The sequence below is a fragment of the Anser anser genome (genome assembly GCF_964211835.1).
Source record: "Anser anser genome assembly, chromosome: Z".
Classification (NCBI taxonomy): domain Eukaryota; kingdom Metazoa; phylum Chordata; class Aves; order Anseriformes; family Anatidae; genus Anser; species Anser anser.
Genome location: NC_139723.1, coordinates 87,993,778 through 88,016,916, shown reverse-complemented (window position 1 = coordinate 88,016,916; position 23,139 = coordinate 87,993,778). Strand labels below are relative to the sequence as shown.

At 35.1% G+C, this 23,139-nt stretch overlaps 1 protein-coding gene across 19 annotated transcripts in view; it reads right to left on the bottom strand.

Annotated features, from left to right (window-relative positions):
* LOC310889345 (E3 ubiquitin-protein ligase NEDD4-like) overlaps nucleotides 1-23,139 on the bottom strand; it is a 149,967-nt gene that overhangs the window by 10,020 nt on the left and 116,808 nt on the right. For 10 of the 19 annotated variants that reach the window (XM_083816697.1, XM_083816699.1, XM_083816686.1 and 7 more), the window contains 10 exons: nucleotides 21,475-21,534; nucleotides 16,309-16,440; nucleotides 15,694-15,813; nucleotides 14,236-14,433; nucleotides 13,368-13,445; nucleotides 10,889-10,943; nucleotides 10,743-10,799; nucleotides 6,216-6,274; nucleotides 3,513-3,578; nucleotides 1,952-2,181 (listed from right to left, as the gene is read on the bottom strand). In XM_083816697.1, coding sequence (XP_083672823.1) covers nucleotides 1,952-2,181; nucleotides 3,513-3,578; nucleotides 6,216-6,274; nucleotides 10,743-10,799; nucleotides 10,889-10,943; nucleotides 13,368-13,445; nucleotides 14,236-14,433; nucleotides 15,694-15,813; nucleotides 16,309-16,440; nucleotides 21,475-21,534 — 1,055 coding nt within the window. The remainder of the gene's footprint in view (nucleotides 1-1,951; nucleotides 2,182-3,512; nucleotides 3,579-6,215; nucleotides 6,275-10,742; nucleotides 10,800-10,888; nucleotides 10,944-13,367; nucleotides 13,446-14,235; nucleotides 14,434-15,693; nucleotides 15,814-16,308; nucleotides 16,441-21,474; nucleotides 21,535-23,139) is intronic. The other 9 variants (XM_083816700.1, XM_083816683.1, XM_083816690.1 and 6 more) reach the window with 3 other exon arrangements.

Sequence of the window (23,139 nt, the reverse complement as noted above, 5' to 3'; positions counted from 1 at the left end):
AAGGCAAACAGCTTTATCCTCTGCTATACACAGCACTGTATCCTTCCCAACAAAACAAAATCAAAACCAAAAACCCCAAAAACCTAAACAAACGAACAAACAAAAAAACCACAATTTTTAATGAGCATCTCCCATAATAAGGAGGGTCACTGAATCTCACTGAAGGATGACCTTGGGCAAAAGAAAAGGGGGAAGGTGAACCCAGGAATGTGCAAACGTAGTCTGGACTTCCATGATGTATCACCTCAGCTTCTAAAGCATGCGGATTGACACACAATTTAAAATTTATCAATACTGTACATACTGTAACTATAAATTGTAACTAATAACTATGAATTATAACTAAAATTATTTTAAGAAACGAGAAAAACGTCTACTTAAAAACATGCATCTTTTTCACAGATTAAGAACATCATGCAAATTAATAATTACTACTTTTACATTAATGTCTTGGTGATGAACACTTTCTTTCACACGCTTTCTGTCAGCGTCCTGGTTTTGGTTGGGACATTCATTTTTCTCCTAGTAGCTGGCATGGTGCTGTGTTTCGGATTTAGGATGAGAATAGTACTGATAACACGCTGATGGTTCAGTTGTTGCGGAGCACTGCTTGCGCTAGGTCGAGGACTTTTCAGTCTCTCATACTGCCCTGCCAGCCAGGGGGCTGGGAGAAACTAGGAGGGGACAGAGCCAGGCCAGCCAGGACAACTGACCCAAACTGGCCAGAGGGATATTCCGCACCATCCCCTATGGCGTCGTGTGGGACAATAAAACTGGGGCAGTTGGCTGGGGGGACATCAGTTGGCGGGTGGTGAGCAACTGCATTGTGCACTGCTTGCTTTGTACATATGTATCTATAAAGCTTAGTATTAATATTATTTTCCCTTCCTTTTCTATCCTATTAAACTATTTTTATTTCAACACATGAACACATTTTTCTCCCTTCTGATTCTCTCCCTCTTCCCACTCTGTCTCTAATAAATTTTTATTTATCTTTATTGTTGAGAGGAAGCCTCACTCTAGTGTGAATGCTTACAATTTAAAATACACCTTTCCATCAAATTGAACCTCAAATGAAAATAATGTTGTTTTTAAAGTAATTGCAGTGACATTTATCACATAAGTGGTAATAATATTTCAAAACAAATGTTTATCCAGTGAATTCTACTAACACACAGGCATTCTGAACTAGTCAATATTTTGTAAGCTATGTTTTCCTCCAAAAACAAAACGTGTCTTTTCTGAGAAGCAAATGCAAGAAAACCCTTATTATACAGCTTTGTTCATCTACTTTACAATTTATTCAATGCTCATTAAAGAAAGGAGCGAGTTTGATATTGACATGAAAACATAAAAACTGCTGCTTGCAATTAAGAAATCTATCCTTACTGTGGCTAAGTGCACAATGTGGAATTACATAAGCAGACCAAAACAGATGTAATTTAAGCAAGAGACCTGCTCTCTCATTTACTAATGCAACACTCGGGGGTTTAAAATTGGACAAAAATACATTTAAATTCATGCAAGGCCAGTGCTGTATAACTACTGAAATGTAAATGAGAAGCTGTTTTATGAGCTAATTACAAAGAACACTGTAATTCTGGAAGGCAGGTGCTTTACAATGCACTGGGAGGACATAAAAAAGTCTTGTCTGGCATCACTCCTCTTACTATTGCTAGCCTCAAAAATGGAATCTACTATTGTTGCAAGCAAGGCAACATCGAATACTGTTTTAGCAATGAGATTGTTTTATGAGATTTCAACAGCAAATTTAAAGTTTCTTGGAAAAGGAAATGATAAATGATAATGCAGAACAGATAGACTTGACTGATAGGAGTACAAATTCATGTATCATGAAGGATGATATAACTACTCTCCAATGTAACTTTCCATTTTACTCAAAATCTAACATATATTGCTTACGAGTGAGAATATTATAATGGATACTTACGTTGCTGAATATTCAAAAAGACCATAATAAGGGTTGAACATCTCCTTGGACAAGAGAAAAAACCACTCTCTAGCCACACCTCCATAGTCAAGTCCTTTTTCTGACTCAAATTCAATCCAGAGCCTGGCTTTTAGTACATCAGGTCTCTTCACAGACATGATTCTTCTGTAGGACTCCTCAAAAATATTATTTCTGTGTAGCTTCATCTCAAATCTATTTGGTATATCGGCCTGTGTGAAAGGAGATCAATTAGTCTCAATAAATAGTCTTCAGGGAAATTACTGACTGTAAGCTTAAAACTAAAGGACGGATTACACATCTGAGTGTACCAAGTTTCCTTTATTCTTGTTTTCCAATGCTCTCTAAGTCCACAGGTTGATACATTATGGTGAACTGGGTAAGTTCCACTAGTGGGGTTCAGAGATTTCTATGATATTTGATAAAGTAATGAAAACAACAACAAAAGCAAGAATTGTTGATATTACTATGCTCTATTTAAAGGTAATTTTAGCTTAAAATGTTAAAAAACACACAAGCTTTATGCAACCCTTTCACTCAGATATCTGTAAAGGCCAGAACTGTTTCACCATTAAGAACACCAACAGTACCACGCATAAAACAGTACTGAATTGCCAAGATGTAAACAGAACAGGACTGCCAAAATATTTAAGAATTTCTGTCTGAAAAAAGAGAACACTAACACCCATTATGAAAGCCCAGGGAGACGAATTCAGAAAAGACAGAAGAGAACTGAGTAAAGTATTTGAAGAAAGAAGCAGGAGATGAACAGATAAACGTGACCCTTACGGTCAGGTACAGTTTTCCTGATAAAATTGACTTGAAACAAGCATTTCAGGAGGTTTGCTTTTTCCTGACAATTAAAATACTTATTGTGTCCAGTCACAAGTCAAGCTCAAGATGCAAATTCAAGGAACTATCAACAAACCCATAAAGACATTGGTGAGTCCCTCTTCATATTAGAGTTGATGCTGCCAAGGCTGTTTGCTGTCAATTACAAGTCATTACCATATGCATGCTAATAACTTGCATTCTCTTAAGTTAAAGAAGTTATTTTTACAGAACAAGAATGTGAGAAGCTTGTGCCAGATGCAGTAATACTGTGGGCTCTGCTCTGCCAGTTTGTTCCAGCTCTGTCTTTCCAAACCCACTGTTGAAGACAAAGGGAAATACCAAGCCTCAAGCCTATTTTCAACATAAAGTCTTTTAAACTAACATACAAATTAGACTCAGTTGGAATGGAAAATAGTGAATCACCGCTATTTTCTTGTTATCTCATCACTTTGACTTTCCATTCATATTACAAAGTGCAAATCTTAAATATTTGTAAGTGCTGTTGTTGAGAAATCCATCGATCAAATTCAAACTTTTCTTCATTTTCTTGGTTTCTACTTTTTTAAGGAGCAGGATGATCAAGAAAAACTAGCAAATTTGTTATAGCATGAAACACCATTCTGTATCTACCCTTGGGATATTTATTTTTTTTCTCCCCAGACATAACATAATTGGCTTCAACACAAAGCAGCATAGCTATTATACTCACAGGTTTCTTTAACTTCTTCCGGAAGTAGTCGTATTTCTGTTTGAACTCCCTAGAATATGGAACTGCCTATCAGAGAGAGAATCATAAACACAGATTATTCCAGTATTTAACAAATTGATATTCCAATATTATTTAAACAAATGAAAACCAAATCTGAATACTATCTAGATATGTATGCCATAGGTTCATGTAAAAACCCCAACAGTATGCATGAAATACAGAACTCAAAATCTTCCCATTTCTTAGTGTGTAAGTTCAGTTAAAAGGTATCAAAACGTTTAGCCATTTTTTTTTAATCAAATACTTACCCTCATTTTTTTTCTTATTTTAGGAGCAGAAAAAACAAAAACATTTTTTAATACAAAGCGATTAGAATGCAATGCTGCCAACTATGAATTTCACTAGGAAATGATAAGCATGCCGTATGATATTTTTAAAAATGACTGTTTGTAGAATCATAGAACGGCCTGGGTTGGAAGGGACCTCAAAGATCATCTAGTTCCAACCCTCATGCCATGGGCAGGGATGCCATCCACGAGATCAGGTTGCTCAGGGCCTCATCTAAGCTGGTCTTGAAACTGTTGTTACCAAAGAATATGGATTTATGGATTTAAAAGTTACATTTTCTATTCCTTGAAAGATGAATCACAAACTGCAAAGCTCTGGTTCAAGTTCAGATCTGAGGGAAGAGTGGGTTTTCATGAGAGGGCTGGTGTTGAAGTAGACTCATGTATGTGAGAGCATAAGACAAATATTTCTATATAATCTTTCTCTTGTGAAAGATAAAACATGAAAAATTAAAAAATCATATTAAATCATTTTACTCTGATGATAATATACCTTTACCACAGACATTAAGGAATCTTTTGACATGTTTTCATTGTTTGAACACAATGTGAAATGCAATTTACGTACTTTGTTTTTGTCATAGCACCAAAAACGCTGTTAAAGGCACTAAGATGAATGCTTAATGGGTATATGACTGCAAAATGGATCTAATCTTGCTTTCTCTTAAAAATAAAATAATACTGTTATTTCCTTAATTTGGTCAGGATTGACACTGATTATCTTGAAACAAATATTCCCCAAACAGACTCTGTCATCTATGCTTATGGTTTCTGGGAACATAAGTAGAAGAATTTGTGTAACATTGCAAACTAGTATCTCAAGCATTATGTGCATGTTAAATGGCTACATCAGTACAACAGCAATTATGTTCAAACACGTGACAATTATCAACCTTATTCATAAACACTAGCAACTGGGATTACAACATCCAGTAGTTCATCTGCTGTGGCCTGTCTGAGATCCTTGAGCATTTACCCCAAATTAAACAGTATTCTTGGCAGATTTTTTTTACCTGGAAACATCTTTAGGTTGGAAATCCGATCACTCAAAATACCATAAAGTAGCCTAAAGCAGCATAAAAAGGTCAAAGAACCATTCCATATATTTAATATTTTAAAAAACTGATACTAAGTTAAAAACATTCATTTTTTCTAAAGTTGTTTTTCTGAAAACTTAGTTCATATGCAGGATTTTTTTTGACTCTTAAATTTGATAGGCCTGATTATTGCCTTTATTGCATTCAGAATCCACAAAGTAGTCACATCTTTTCCGTATCAAGTGGTAACAGCTTTTTATTTTCCAGAAATCCAAAAATGAACAGCTCAGTGTCTCAGCTCAGTAGAATTATCTTGACAGTAACGACACAGGTAATGGTAAATATGAACAGTTCTCCTATACGCATTCCTAAAACCTAACAATCTAGAATTCAGCACAGAGTTTTTGGTCGGAAACTCACAAGATCTTCCAACCAAAGAATCAGAGCAGACACCCTTTATGCCCAGCTTAATACGAAAATATACTATTTGAACACAGTGGAGCAATAAAGTGCGGCACTTAGCACAGAACGTTTCTGGTTGCAGGAGGAAAATAGAAGAAAAGAGAATTCACACGGTTCCACATTTCAGAGTGAAACATCAGTCAGAATATTTAGCCATGCAGTTTCAAAACAGATGGAGACCTTTGCTCAGAAGTAACACAGCAATCCAGAAATTAAAACCAGCCAAACAAAGCTGTCTCTATCCTTCTGAAGAAAGAGCCCTCTCTTCCTCCTGGCTGAAACAGAAGTATTCTGAGATTTACTGTCACAAACTGATTAAGAATGTTTCCTAGACGCTCCAAGGCAGAAGTCGTCATCACATGCTAATGACTACAATAAAGGAATCACACTGTAACATAGGAAAAATTCCCTACGTAGGTAGCCATTGCCAGGAAAGACTCCAAGAACCAACAACTTTGAACCTGTCGTCTGACCTAGGAGTAGTGTGCTCAGCACTCCAGTGACAAACGTTCCAGTGATTCCTAATTAGCCCAATACTGCTTTGGACCACTGGCAGCGGGCTGGGAGAGTCTCCAGTGCACTCAACTCTATGCTAAGCAAAAGATGGTCCACAGAGGGGCATCAGTTTGGGGGAACCCTGTCAGGGTGCCACATGACAGCAACTTCCCCTGCCCTTGGAGGCTTACAAAAGCAGGTACTTGAGCCTCCTGTGTCCCTCAGGAAAAGGCGGAGGTTGGTCCTGCTTCCTTGGCCGTTCAACAAGCAGTCTTACCTCATCTGGAGAACAGGCATGACCTGTTGCTTAACAGTACATGAGTCACAGCATTTCATGCAAAAAGAACCATAGCAGTACTTACTGGACCCGTAATCGCTGGGTTCTGCAGTCTGGGGTCTTCCCACTGGGTAATTTTGTTATCTGTAAATAATAAAAGAAATTATATCATTACTTCTCAATTATCACACTGTGAATTTATGGTGTTTTTTCTTTTGTTTTGTTTTGTATTTCCCTACAAATGTTTTCCCTACCATTTCCACAACTTAGTATTTCAGGGTTAGAAAAGACTGCATTCACGCATCTCCATCAAAACCCCACCACACTGTTTAGTTAAAACACTCATACAAAAATGCAAAACTACAACATAATCCAGTGTAATTACACTGGTTTTATTTCAACACCCATAGTAGTAAACATGTTCTATTCAAACATGGTCTTGGATTCAACACATATTAGGAATACACAGATTTCATGCCTGAAAGGTAAAGGAACCCAAAAACTTTGTCAAATGACAGACTAAGTTTACTTATTTCAAATTCTGCAAGGTTTAATAATTTTAAAACAGTCTGAATTTAAATTTGGAGGGGAAGGTATAACATCTCTTTGGGGAAAAAAAAGTCCTAGACACTGATTTTAATGAAAAGGTTATAGGATTGGTAAAGGGAGGAAAAATTATACAGTTATGGTATAAGAAATCGTTCAGTTTTGACAAGGCAGATTTTGGCAATAAGGCAGCAGAATTCAGTTCTTTTCATCTACAGTTTTTAAGAGCACCAGCAGCGTTATATGGTTATACAGTGAGGTTATACAGGACCATGGTGAAACTCTCCCTGCCTCCAGACAACTGTTTCTCACAAGATTCTGAACACAACAGAATCACAACAAAATGATGATGTTGCAACAATAAGACAATGCTCCAAAAACCAAACTAAACGCCATCTCCAATGGCAAGGTTCAAATCATCTATTTCCTACACTGGAAGGGTAAGAATAATACACCTGTTAGTTACATGCACTGCTTTGATTTATGAACTGCATATTAAAAGGGTAGTCAAGATTTTAAGTTTTGTAATTACTAGGTTTGGGAATGAAACCACTAGATTTCAAGAAAATTATTTTTAAGGACACTATGGGTAAAAGCAAAGAACCAATCCCACTTATTTTAAAACATAGGAGTTTTCCGTGTTTCTACAGTTGGAAAAAAAACCACATTAGTTTTGAGCATCTCAAATTAATTTTAGCATGGACTAGATTTTGAAAGCTGACATTCATTAAATGTTACTACAGCAAATTCAAGAAGATCACAAGCACATTTCAAGAAATTTTGATCTATCAGTTAACTTAACGTTAAATTACTCTTTTATTTTCCTTTACACGTTAAGTCTATTTAGTGCTCATGGCAATTATGGAGTAAATTTGTTAGACTTACAGCTCCATGTACTTCACAGACCACAGCCTGCCCTAAAAGCGTGACTCCTGAGTTGGCCCTTGTCATCTCATTTCAACCTTTTCAGTCAAATTACATTCTACAACGTTTACCAGTTCATTTCTTATACCTACTTGAAACTGACGGCCACAAATTATGGTGGTAATTTTCTATGAAATCAGACAGAACTGTAAATGACTTAGAGAGTTTGTCAGTTCTCTCTTACTACCGTAGCATATGTTTAAGTATGCTGTTACTGATAAATTTTGTCTAAGTTGTTCTTCAGAATATTACAGTGATAGAGACTTCATATCATAAACACTATTCCAGGGCTTAAATGCCCTTACAATAAGAACCTAACCTGAACCGCTCTACCTGGAATTGTAGCTTGAGTTTCCCTGTCTTATCCAAAGTGCATGTGGATATTAAATCCATTCCTTTTACAGCACATTTTTGAAAAGCTACCATCTCTCTTGAGTCTTCACACAAATTCAAAACTCTCTCTCTTCCCTCATAAATCAGGCCTTAGGGCTTTTGAGGATTCCGTCTATTCCTCTGGTCCCTTTTGAAACGGTTTTCTATTCTCTTGGTTTGGGTCGGACCCTGTGCTAGATACAACATTTTTATAGCTGAGACCTCACCAGTGCTGATGAGATTAGGAGAATTGTTTAAGGTATTCCTGTTGATACATCACAAGATGAACTACCTCTTGTTCAGCTGACATTTTTCATGTCCTTTTCAACAAAAATTCTGCTAATTATTCCTATTCTGAGTAGCAATTTGCAGTTGTTATAAAACGATGTCTTCACACTGCACCTGCAACTCATCAGAATCATTCTGATTTCTAATCCTGCTCCAGTGAGCTCCTCTCACACCTATCCTTCATGTGCTCTGCTAATCTAATGCGTACATTCCCTCTAATTTACTGTTCAATATATTGAAAGATGGTGTATCCAAGACAGATTTGAGGGGAACCCATTTAAAACATCCATTCCTCTGTCAGTGAACCACTGGTAACTATTCTGAATATGGTTGGAAAGCCTTTGTGTTTTTCTTCAGGATACCTTCTAACAGGTAGATCATAATTTCCTATAAGGCTCCTAGGAAATGCAGAAGTTTAAACGTGCTATGTGAATAGAGAATATTACTTTGTTTATGGATGGCAAATACTGTTGACTCAGCTGGCTAAGGCCAATCACAGAGAACTAGAGACCATATATATATATGTATACAGATAAATATACAATATAAAGGAATTTACTACTGGACAAATTAGGACTGTTTATACTTAAAATCTGAAAAGTATCATGTTTTCACATTAGTATGTTACAAGTACTATCTAAATTATTTTATCCGTATTTTGATAGGACAAAAGTATTGAATAATTATGCGTAAGAATTACAAAATATATCTGGAGAACCAAGACATTAATAGTAGCTGAATCAGTTTATACTTTCAACATTCTTATTGTATTCTAACAGTGAAATTGAGTACACTCGTTGCATCCTAACTAATCACTTCAGCTAAGAATGACTAAAACAATGGCCAGTTTGTCACAGTAATGGACTACTGAGACTTGCATGTTTAGAGGAAGCACAGTTATCATACACATGGCTGATTTCAGCATATGTTCTCAAGTTCTCATCAAACAATTAAGAGCCAGCAGGCTCTGTCATAAACCTATCATTATGGTCAAATGTCATTGTACTTCCTTACCAGAACTGTGGAAACAAATGCTACTGTTGAGATTGTTCAAGCCAAATGACTGAACACCAAATGCTGACTGCAGTCATTTACTCAATACTGAGCACAATGTTATCACAACGGAGCTGCAACGTGTCCACTGTAATAATCACTGGCATCACCTCTGCTTCTAGAGTCCCCTGGCAATTCTAGTAGTATGGTACCACAATGAAAAAAAGGATTTTTGCTGGAAGCAAGTAGCATCATCAGGAAAAAAAAAACAAACCACAAAAGAAAACCAACAAACTTTTATAAAGTTTGCTATCTAAAAGGGTAAAAGAAAAATTAAATCAACAGAGGGAATAGAGAGAGATTTCAGATGCAAATAAATGTATTTTTATCTAAAAATTAAACTAGTTTGGGGAATATATTTCTTCAACGCTCCATTTACTTTTAGAGACAGAAAAACTAAACCTTTTCAAAGCTAGGAAGATTCAACAATTATACAGATATTTTTAAAATAACAGTTTTATTCTGTGACTCTTCAGTGGCAGCAGTTTACCATAATTTGCCAGATTTAAGTCTCCAAATATCTCTTGGCAGAAACAATAACAGAAGATGTAAAGAATAATTCTATAATAATGTTTGAAAAAGGCTAATCTTGTTGTTGATGAGTGTACTATTTCTGTTTTTTATTTACAAGTATGTGTGCAATTTTGAAATAGGTATTACTTTTAGAGACAGTGATTTAGAGATAGGGATTTAATAACGTACTATATAAATACAACTGCAGATTTGCATAGGATTTAATGTTACTGATACTGAAAGAAAAACAAACTGTAATGCATATTTGGCAGTATTAGGATTTTAATTCTGTAAGTTTTGTGTAGCAAATATACCCCCTTCCAATCGTTTTGTGAATTATCTATTTCTGTGAAGCTTATACAGTCTGTAGTAATACCTCATTAGAAAGTCCAGCTTAAGTCTTTAAAAAAAGGGGGAGAGGGAATAAAACCCTTTCTGGGCTGCTTTATTTTCAAACAACGACAAAAACTAACACAGTAGTTCTGAGATGCTGTAATAAGACAAATCTACAATGAAACATCACTTACACTAGAACTTCACTAACAGAACTGAATAGATATTAATGGGCTGGGTGCAATATAACATGCTATAAATAGGAAATAAGATCAGAATCAGCACTGCCACAAGACCTTCTCAAGGGAGAGGAAAGAGTATTATCAGTGCTAATTTCTCCACTGCCTATATATGGAGTTGTGGCTATATGATCTTTTCTCATCTTATTTTCTATTCCTAGTGTGTATTTTAATTCATTAAAGTGCAAATAAGCCATGGGATCATCAACAACAACAACAAAGAATCCAAAATATCAACAAGAACAAAAGAAACCACAAAGAAGAAATGTTAATGCTTCACAAGTCAGAGAGGGACAAAGCTTGATGAGCCAATTAAAAGCAAGCTTTCAGTGAATATACAGTACCGTATGAGGGCACTAAGTCTCTGGTATCAATGTCTCCACATATCAACACCTGGCTTCCTAAATGAAGAGTAAAATTATAAAGCTTTCACTTCAATATTTATTACCTCCCTTTGTCTAATTGCTGTAGTACCCGAGTGCTTACTTACTATGATCTATATAAAACGTTCTTCCGTCCAAATGTATTCTTTCCTCCCAGCCAGGCTGGAATTGGGAAAAAAAAAAAAAGAGAGAGAGAAAATACATGAAATAATACCACTCTCAAACAGCACAAAGCAATACATTATCCATGCCTGCTTAAATTGTCTGAAAGGTGCCTGTCAAGTAGGACACACAAAACCAGATGCATTATGCCAAGGACAAAAACCTAGCAAGATTCAAAGAACTGGCTGTTTACCCAGGTGACTGCATCTAATATAGTAAATATTTTTTTAAGCTTTGAAGTGGAAACTTCTTGCATCAGGGTTTACACCTGTTTCCTACTATGAGGAAATGATCATAGAGAATAGATTATCCATAATCTGTTAGATTTGAGAATTTCTGCTTCTACTTCTGAAACACCTGTGGGTTACTTACTGTAATTATATAAATCCTAATAGAGTGGGATGAGAACGTGTAATCTAGCCCTCAATTCTTGCCTTTTTTTCCATTCCCTTTTTCTCATTTTCCATACAATTATTGTATAGAAAGGAGAACAAATTGCACACTGCTGGCACATGCAATGATGTCCAATCTAGTACTCACTCCACCTGTATGCCATACGCTAGCTTCAGCTTTCTATACAATATAGAAAAGAAATGATTTCATTTCAATCTTTTTTAAGCAACTCCTAAATTCTGCAGTCATCACACTGTGAGGAGACTCTTTATCAGGGAGTGTAGCAATAGGATGAGAGGTAATCGTTTCAAACTAAAAGAGGGTGGATTCAGATTAGACATTAGGAAGAAGTTCTTAACTATGAGGGTGGTGAGGCAGTGGAACAGGTTGCCCAGAGGAGCTGTGGATGCCCCATCCCTGGAGGTGTTCAAGGCCAGGTTGGATGGGGCTTTGAGCAACCTGGTCTGGTGGGAGGCGTCCCTGCTCATGGCAGGGGGGTTGGAAGTGGGTGGTCTTTCAAGTCTCTTCCAACTCAAAGCATTCAATGATTCTGTGATTTTTACCTCAGTCAAAAATGGCTTGTTTAATTGAGTTTAAATCTGTGACTAATTATATACTTCCGTTGATGTGTGTCAGGCTACCCTGACTTCATAGCACATTTTATCTCTTGCGATTAACAGGCTAAGTTTCTCCTGTTCAGTGCCTCTTTATCTAAGCAACATGTCCTTGGACATTAATGCATGCTCAATGTATCTGAAAAATTACAAAGGAACAGCTACTTCCACAGCTGTTTTCTTCAAGAAAAATCACATTACTTCTGTGTTGTAATCAGAACATTCAACATAATAAATATATTCAACTGAACATAGCTTTTGATGTAATCAGTGTTTTGAGATACTGGGCCTGAAAAGTTGCCTAGCTTGATCTAAATACAAGGCAAAACTTTTGCCAGTCAAGACCAGCGCAGGGAGATTTCAGGATGTTTAAGAGGAGGATGTCTGATCATAGGTGGTAACAGGCTATTGCCACCAGATGAAAGGCAGAATTTGTTACCAGTTGCCCAAAAGCAGCACACATTCTGGTCTGCTGACAGAGCAGTTCTTCTAAGTAAATTGCAACTCATTACAATGAAAATCAGTAGGATCAAAGAGTCATTATTCAATTTGTTTAAGATAATATAACCTGCCGCGTCCTATACAGTGGGACAGTCACCTTTTCTAATGGCACAGCTGTCTGCAGACAAAGTCCATAATACACGCTGAGACTGCTGGTGACAACTAGTAGCTGAGTTGTAAATAAAATTTCAATGACCATTTCTCAAAAGCATATTTAATATATATAAGGCAATGTGATGAACCACCACTATACTGTAAAAATTTGCACTTTATAAAAGGTTTCAGATTTCATGCATTATCCCCAGACATTAAGAACACAGCAGTTTAAAAACAAAGCAAAACTCTGTATTTGATATCCATGTAAATCAGTATTATGTATCAGTCACAAATATGACAAAACTTTCGAGGTTAGTACCATGATTTTCCCTACAGCATATGGGAGTTTCATTCAAAAACAAAATTTATTTAGATTTCTGAATGCCAGTATACACTGGTACAATAACAAAGTTCACTTTGAACTATCTGCTTCTTTTTTTCTAAAGCAACTGTTAATTATGTAAAATCACACAGATGGAAGTAAAACCAAGGTAAATTTCTTCAAAGCTCCAAGCTTCAGATAAGCAAATAAATGTTCAATCACTTCAGAATACTATGGGCTGGCTTCAAAAAGCCTGACTGATTCACAGATAACAACAAAGTTTTTGGTGCTATATGTAAATGTTGCTTTAATCACAGAATCATAGAATATCCCAAGTTGGAAGGGACCCATAAGGATCATCAAGTCCAACTCCTGGCACAAATCCATAAAAGCAATGAGATCAACGTATGTGTCTATGTACAATATATGACTACAATAATAGATCAGTTAATATAAGATAGCAGCTATATACTCAAATACATACACATTGTCACTTACAGGAAGGGGGCCCAAATCATTAGGGTTCAAAGAAGCTTTTGATCTCAAATGCACTGGAAATTTCAGTCGTGGATCTTCCTGTAACAGATATATGGAACTGTAAATCCAACAGATCAAGTTGTGACAGATAAAAGTGACAACACATTTAGTATTTGCATGTGTCACATACTTTATTAAGATTCAAAAATTGCAATGAATTTTTTAAATATTAAGAGGTAGTTAGGGTCAGTCCTTAGCTCCATTAAGTGTGTTATTTGCAGAGATACGGTTAAAAAATAAAGCCCTCTTCTTAGGAACGCATGCATTCCCCTAAGTGGTATTAAGATTCATATGCACATTTTTGGCTCTTAAAACTTAATGAGAAATAAGCCTATCACAAAAAGGCTGGAAAATGATGCAAATGAGCTTCTTACATTTTTATTAATGCACAGATATGACACTAATGAATGAATAAGGTAAAAAGAGGCAAGTAAAATAGGTCACAAAAGACTGATATGCAATAGTTTGTCAAGTATAAAAAGGTCAAATACAAAATGCAAAACACTATTGCATTGTACATGATATGTAAATCCACCAAAATCTATTTTCAGTGGATATGTACAAGTAAGTTTCCTTTCTCTGAAATGAACACCACTACAGGCATGACATGAAATTAGATAATTAAAACTATTGCTACTGTACATCATTGCATGGAGGATTCAAGTCAGATCCCTACATCAGTTTTATGAAATGTTAGGCTAACAAATCCCATGGAACTTGAACCTTAAAGACAAGACAAATGCCAGATGAAGAAAAACAGAGTGGTCAAGATGAAAACATTTAAAAGATGGCAAATGATTTAAAATTCATTACCTAGAATTCTCCTTACCCATGTAGTAGTTTTAGTATTATGATCAATGAAGAAGGGCCTGCCATTGGGCGCTATTCGCATCTCCCAGCCAGGAGGAAGGAAGCTTTGTGCAACTTTGTGTTGTGGTTTAGGAGAGTTGTAGGGCGAGGGCTGTGGAGACTGTGGATTGGAAAGGGTGTCCTTCACTGCTCTGCGCACAGGGGAGTCCTTCATACCCTGAAGAAAATCAAAGATACAAAGATTTGCAAAATGTCACTTCATACAGGAAACTGAAAAAAACGCGGTTTCACAGCACAATTTTTTTCATTCCAGATGCAATTCATTCTAGAATTAAGTGCTGGGATTGATTTCCTAGAATTTAGCTAAATTCCTCTTAATTAGCTACTTCTAACTTACTAAGCTTTTTGTTTTAAAGGACACAGTGTTTTATCACTTCTCTTTGCAATGATAATGTCTGCAGTATTTACATATGATCATATCTTTTACTGAAGCTGTCCTGTACATGTCAATGTTTCATTTTACAGAGAAAAAAATTGCAAACATTGCTGTGTGCTTCCTAGTGCAATGTATCTCATTTTTAAACAGAAAAGTATCCTAAATTTAAGGTGACATTATCCACTTTTTAATGGATCTCTCAATTAAAATTTCAGACAAAACATTTAAACATGACCTTAAAACAAGTTCCTAAAATAAATGGAGGTTTAGTCTCCTTATATCAATTTGAAATTACAAATTTTCAACATTTTGACCAGGACAGAAAGGGACAGAATTAGGAAAGAGATGGTGAGAAAGGACAAATAAGGTGCCACACTTTCAGTCCAAAGAAGAAATTTTTAAGAACTTGCTCTCCTCAACACAGCCATGTTTAATAGATTTGTGAGGTTTAACCATACTTTCAGAAGTAAAAAACACATCATCTTTGATTGCTTAGGAAGCCACATAAATTATACTTCTGATATGTTGCAATGAACAACATATAACAGTATTCTAAATTATTTGTAAAGACATATACATTGAATACCCTTTTGAAAGACAAGGAATATGAAATTCAATCAGTATCTTGATTACAAAATTATCCAAACTCAATTGCATGTATTATTTTCAAAGTTAACACCATCAAAATAAATGTTGACTCAAAAAAATATTTCTGATCTTATACAACTGTAGCACTTGAGAGGAGTCATAGCAGCCCATGTTTGAGAAATGCACAGAATTAGTTTTAGCTGACCAACTCAAATTATCATATATAAGACTGACTATTCATTCGTATCATTCAATAATAATAGAAGTTAGGTAATACTATTGTATAATATAAAGATCCAGATGGAAAACTGCAAGAAAACAGCAACATATTATGATAAAATTAACAATAGGGAAAAATGGCTGTTAGTAACTAAGAAGGAAATAAAAAGTTATAAAGACATCAGAGAGAGAAGTCACACATAAGTGATATTTGTTGATAAGTCTGTTTCTCACCTCAAGTGGAGCAGATAAAGTTACTGTGGGTGAACTAAGGCTGCGAGGCCGTCTGATCTGAGGTTCGCTTAAGTGGTTGTTGCTGCTTGCTGCTGACCCAACCATGCCATCTTCCGCAAGCTAGTTCAGATGGAAAACTAAGTTAGTTAGTTGTCAGGATCATGGTTCATCCAGAGTTAGGACATTTAAAATATGATATCAATATTTATTATTATTATTATTAAATACTAAGTATACTATTTTAAAGAGCAAGTACATTATTTAATTTTAATTCCATTGGAAGAGCAAACAATATACCATATTATTAATCAGGCAACCAACCTTTCAATTTCAATCCTAAGAATGCATTTGCCTCTATTTATTGGTACTATGTACCTCTCTGGAAATTCCTTCCATTGTAGCAATCGACTTAATCTGTACCTTAATAAAGTTAAGAAAAGTAACCAAAAAAATCCCAGGCATTGCAATTTTTTATGATTATCCTGAGTTGTCATGACAACACTTAGATTTTTTAAAAAACTTTCAAAGTTCTGAAGAGCTGCTTCAACTGAAATTATACTCAATACAGGCTAAATGTGTGCTATCTAAATTGAGCAATATAACAGAACCTCATACCTGCATAATGGGACGTGTCCATGTTGTGGTTCGATTGTTATGATTGACATAATAAGTACGGCCCTTTGCATCCTTTCTTTCCTCCCAGCCTGAAGGTAAGCCTGGTGTAGTATGTACATAGGCTACTGAAGGCTGTTCAAGCAAGAAATAACCGTATTGTTAATAGCAAAAAAAAAATCATGTCTGCTCTTTAAAACAAACTTTTTAACTTACACCATTCTAAAGAACAACAAACAGAGCAAAACATGACCTCAGATTTAATCTAATATAAGCTCTTCTTCATGCCCCTTTGACACAAATCATCTTTGCTCATAATAGATCTTTTGATTCACTTTTGCACAGGTGTAAGTATCTTGTTCTAAAGCCAGCTAAGCTTATATGCCCTCAAACTTTTTAATTTGTTCATTATACGTATTGACAAAAGGGAACTTTGCATTTTAATGATTCCTCCTTAGAAAGGTTGAATTTTTCCTCTATATTAGTACGGATAAGTAAGAATTGAAGTGACCATGCTGTCTAGTCAAATCTCTCAAGTTCTGATCTTGTCTCTATCACAGGCTGTCCTGAGTTGGTTGCAGCAAACTACTATACCTATAAAAACTAAAGTCCAAACATTTTGTTAGGTACAAATGTTGCGTTCAGGGTTAGGTGTCCTGAAGACTCAGGATATACCCTAAAATTGAGTCCAAATTTTAGAGTGAAAAGATGTTGTTTTCTATAATTAAAAAGTTGCACCACAAATACATAGTTTTAAAGAAAACATACAGACAACAGGGCCAAAGGCATCAATTGTTATAAAACAAGTCATGTAAAAAGGTAAAGCAAAAGGTAAAGCAGAAGACCTTTTTACAAAAGGTAAAGCAGCTGAGGAGGCAAACAGACCATGTTAGAACAAATAACCATTGCAGAAGAGGTCTTAAAAACACTGAGCTCTCTTGAAGGAAAAAAAGGATGTTGGAATATGAGTCAGTGCACGCTATTAAGAGATGGAAGATGTTTTAAAAAGACTCTTCAAAAATTTTTGACATGATCTTTAAATAAAACCAAGGGAAGAATCAGCCTTCGAGATTACCAAATACCTCCACATAGGTTAGAAAACAACTGCTAGACTTTCTAGTTTTAGAAAGGGGTCTTCCTGATAAAGTGACAACTGCATTGATGACCATTATTTTGATGGAAAAATAGCTAAGTATTTTTGACATAAACATTTCTAGCCCTTGTAATTAAACTAAAAATCCAACACATGATGAGAAAGTGTTACTCCTACCTTACCGTTCTACTGCCCTGAACATTTAAAGAAACATTGAGATCAGTCTCCTGAGAATTCAGGATACATTTTTGCTCTTGCTCTTATCTGACATGACTATTTATAATATCGGATACTTTAAAAACAATAATAAAAAAAATAGTGTGATGGATAGCTCGATAACATTCATTATTATTCTATGTGTTTATACATTTGATATTTAATTCATTTTAAACCTGAAGTAGTCATTATCAAATTATATATGGCAGTATTGTTTAAGAAATACATGAGGAAAGTGGTGAGCTAGAAAATTGTAACAAAGTGGAATTAGCAAATTGCTTTAACTCAGAGTTTGATGCACTAGAAGCCATGTGGTTTATTAGCCACAAAACAGTAAAAGGAAGATGAATAAATGCTTAAAAGGACTGAAATTAAAAGTCATAAGAAATACCACAAATACATTTTTAATTATGTTGAATTTATATTCATTTAAAAGAAAACATTTTGCCAGATTTAAAACAAAACAACAACAAAAAAACACAACAACAACAACAACAAACAAACAAATCACTAACAACTGCATTATTAGGATGGATGCAACATCAACCTGTAAAACTGACAGCTAAGTATGATTCCAGTTTTCAGTTCTATACAGAAACACAAAATGGGTAAGGCTGGAAGGGACCTCTGGAGGCCATCCGGTCCAACTCCTCTGCTCAAGCATGGACACCTCAAGCAAGTTGCGCAGAACCATGTCCAGGTGGCTTCTGAAGATCTACAGTACTTGATATCTATACAGGAATATCTTAAATTCTGGAAGAGTTTCACTGTTTCTTCCTTATTTTACTTAGATTCGTAAATGTATGTATTCTGCAACTTCTTTTCTTTTCTTGAACTATCATCCACGTTTCGAGTTACTATGAACTCTTATAAGACCATAGGATGCATTAAGCCACAACTAAGTTTACAAGGATAGCTACCTCTGTCTCTCTAGGTTTTCAGGTTTGCTCACCATGCTAACCACAAAGTAGCCAAAGAAATTACTCTTTCAATGTCCTTATAAACAGTGGTTTCTGCTGTATGATCTTTCTATTTAAAAATAGTAATACAGTGGAAAACTACTACCTAGAGATCAAAGAGGCGAATGGCACTGCACAGTAGGATTTGGTAACTCTTCAGGCTTCTAAAGGCTCCTGTTGAAACTCAGGTTACATTCTTTTTCTACAGTCTACATTCTTTGCTCCAGCAAAGTAATTTACTGTAATTCTTGTTCTTGCTTCTTATTCTTAAGACCTCTTCCCAGGACTTTTGCTAAGTCAATATATTTGCTTTTTAACAGAAGGGCATAATAGACACAATGAGCTGGAGAACTGTCTAGATGATCAAGAAAGGAAATTAGAAAAGATAATGGATGGATCAGAAAGCTGATGGAGTACATCAGGAAATAGGAAGCAAAGGAAAACAGATGAGGAAACTAAGTAATACTCATCGAAACAAACTATGAGACTGATTTATTAATTTCCTGAGTAGTCAAGTGCTGGAAATACTACTGTTTTTCCACTTAGTTCAAAGAGCTGACAGGTGATGATAAGGAGACTGACTATCCTTCCCAAGACTGTTCTAACAGTTTCCAAGCTATTAATTAATCAGTGATCAACAAGGTAACAGGTATTGGTCTGAATACAGACCATAGATCATGTTTTAGTTTAAAATTATTTAATTAAGGTAACTGATAGTCTGGGTTCTAACATTAAACGTTCTATGTGCTGTATGATGGCACGCTGCAAATGATCAACTTTGACTTACTAGAATACAGAAATACTAGAAAGATGCTCTAGCTGTGCCATCTGATCTTCCCTTTCTCTTTAACACTCTATCAAAAATAAATCCAGCTGTCAGCAGTCTTTCTCCTTAACTAGTCATTGTGGGTTAATGAATCCAGTATGCAATCTGCAAAACAGAAAGTTTGAAAGTTTGCCCTTCAAATCTTTTCCATACATTAGATACCAGTGTAAAAGATATTCTACACGGTAGAATAGAAACTTAGGAGATTTATCAAGACCCTTTTACCCAAAACAAGAGTGCTTTTTAACAGCTGCCTTCAATAAACAGCATGGGGATACTGCCTCTGAAGTTAAGGCCAAAATGTCATGAGAACAGAGATGCTGGGATATATGATGCATTAACTGAAGTTTTGCATCAGCCTATTTTTAAAATGTACCTTTCACAGAGGAATGCAGTAAGGGTTATTGGGGACTTAAAAAAAAAAAAAAACACAACACGAACAAAACCATTAAAAAGTAAATCCTATAATGCATGGTGCTTTTATAACCACAGCTATATCTACCCAAACCTGCAATTTATCTACAAACATCAACATCTACTTCATTGCAGACACTCAAGTAACAGATTTACTCATCCTCTGTCACTGACCTAAATAAAAAGTCCACTATGCAGATGTAACATTTACAGCGTTATAAATCGCTGTTTAGATTACTGATATCTTATGAGCTATCTAAATGGACCCACGAGTGGACAAAATCAAATACCTGAAGTTAGTTTGCCTGAATATGCCCTTTAAGAGCCACCTCGGGCCCCAGAGTTTGCTTTGACAATTCAAACCAACAGACTCTTTCCTATCTCCATCACCCTCTGAGAAAGACCAGAGGCCATGCCTTAAATCTGGGACACAAGGCTACCTGGGACACACAGGCTTGGTGGTAGTAACTCTCATACAAAATAACACTAATTAAGAACAACCATGCTGGCTATGCCCATTAGTAAGTTGCAACGAATTTACATAAGAAAATATGATATAGTTGTATTAATTAGGAGTCAGTGTAGTTTGAGCTTAGCTATTAGCAGAAAATACTAATATTTTGTTCTAAAACGTATAATTAACACAAGATCATCTGTCAAAAGAAGACTCTTTACATTACAATTCGATATAGTGTACATTTTAACTAATGATGAGCTAGTCAAGCAGATTCTGCAAGGACACTAAAAAAATCTGCCGTTTGCAGGAACAAAATAAAAGTATGCCCCTCTGATTCTGAAATTCAAAAAACAGTAAATACATACAATATGGCAGAATGATACATCAACACCCAAATTAAGGTCTGACATTACTATATACAAACGGGAAACATGCCAAGTCTGAATTACATTTCTTTCCCTGAAGCAAATTATCTAGAAATGCAAATGTTCATGAAAGCCAATTACTACAGTCACTACAAAATGATTTCTATGAAACAAATTTGCTTCAGATCGACATTTAATCAGGTTAAAAAAGAATAGGATTTTTTTTGCAAAGTCCAATATAAATTGAATCTGCTTTCCTTTTATGTGGAAAAATTCTTTCAGAAAAACATTTCAAGAATTTTATTGGATGAGCAAAATAAAAATTCAGGCTTGGACTGAAGAGTGAATACTGGAAAATGAAAACTGGCAGTAAATAAGACCATTAAGAGCTGTAATGATATGCCACTGTACCTCCACCGTTCTCAAATTAAGATCAACTTTAAGAATAAAAATGAATTAGTCTAATCAAGAGTAAGGAAATGAAGCAAGTTAAAAACAAAGCTACTTATATATTGATTTGATGTCTCTAATCAATTATTTCAACGTCAGCTTTTAAAGAATTAGGTATTGTCTCTCTCATTTTTTAGAAATTTCTGGTATTTTCTTAGTGCACTCCTTTGTTAATACTCTGGCGTCTATTCATATTAGAAAAATATTGAATTAGAGTGAAATTGCAGTATTATTTGAGAAAATATGAAACGAAAAAATATAACTATTGATTCAGTGGCTGTATTTCATTTAACACATTGCATCTCTGTGAAAAAATGTTCATTATGGTACAAGACTTAAATCTACCCACATTTTATTTACAGATAGTGTTTGATAAAGAGTATTATTACCGTTGGTTCCTCACCACCTGTGACAGTTGAAGAACGAGCTCTCCTAGATGGGCCACTCTGCTGTTAAATGATAATTAATGTTACACATAAGTATACTTAGTGATGAAGGTCACAGATTACTCTTACATCTTTAGGAAAAAGGAATCACCCATACTCTCAAATTTATTAAAAGAGAGCAATTAGATTTAAATAATGTTTAAGATAATAGCAAAAAAAATGAACCCATCAATCACTGATAACCAAGTCAGAATCTCATACCAAAAGAACTAATTTCAAGTATCCAATTCTGTTTGTTCAGTATTGCTATCAATAATTAGACCACTTAGTCTAAGTTTAACATGATTAATTTTCCTCTTTCTTATTTGAGATACAAATTTTATATGTTACACCCAAAAATATCGTATTTAAAAAGAAAATGGGTACATTCTGGTCATCAATGAGTGCACAGAAAAACTCAGACCAAAAATATGAAACTGGTGTTTCAAATTTTCAGTAATGATTAATGCAGTCAAGTCGAGAACAGCACTTTACTTAGAAAGAAAGTATGGATTCAGTTGCTAAAAGATAAATTATCATTAGTTCAGTAAAGATTAAGGTTGGGAAACATCCTTCTTATAGAGCAATGATTTCAGTTCTGCTGTTTTGAACATCTGCTAGAGAAATGAGTGTTCTACAATAGTAAACTGAAAGATACATCATGACAAGGCCCAATCTGACTACACCAGTTAAAGAAATCCAAACTCCATAAGGCGATAGTAAATTAAGAAGTAGACCACCTCTGGAACAGACTTCATTAGGAATCAACTTCTAGAAGGGAGAGAAGACAGTTAAGAAGGAATTGTACTGGAAACCACACCACTGCTGGTCCGGAGAAGAAAGTAGAGAGGTGGATAATACTTCAGAAGCACTTCTTTGAATGGTAGCTATGACATGCAAATATAAGCAGCAAATGTAGATACACTAAAAATCTTTGAGAACACATGAAAAATTAAAGAGAAAAATACTGTGGTTACTCTGAGTGTCTGCCCAAATGCAACAGGAAAAAATACCAACAACAAAGGAGTGACATCAGCTTTAATAATGAACATACTAATAACGCTCTACTTACTCAATAATTCCACAGCAAATTTGTGTAATCTTTTTTATGTGTGGATTTATATGTAATATTTTCCTAATAAAAATTGTAAAAAAAAAGAAAATCCTGGAACACATACTCCAGAAAAAAATAAAATGTTTGAAGTATTATATTGTTTTGAAATAATTGGAGCAGTTTTATTCACAAGCATGATTTGCACAATCCTATTTTAAGTTGTTTCTCTATATCTTACCACCTTTGCTAACCTCATACTTCTGTTGTAGGATGAAATATGTAGAACTATGAATTAGAGGGAAGGTGTGCATAGTTATAGAGTGAAAAAGAATCTTACTTTTTTCAAAACTATCTTTGCATTTTTTTTCTGTTCTGAAGAATTTGAAGAACTCTTGAAGTTCTGAAGAACTTGCTTAAACAAAATTGCAGAAGCTGCTGCTTAAATCACTCGGATGAAAAAATTCCAACACTCAATTCTATTCAGTTCTATTGTACAAGGACTATCACAAAAAGGCTTGTTTTAACTACAGCTAGGCAAACACCAATCCTTTTAAATGTTATACAGATTTCTATAT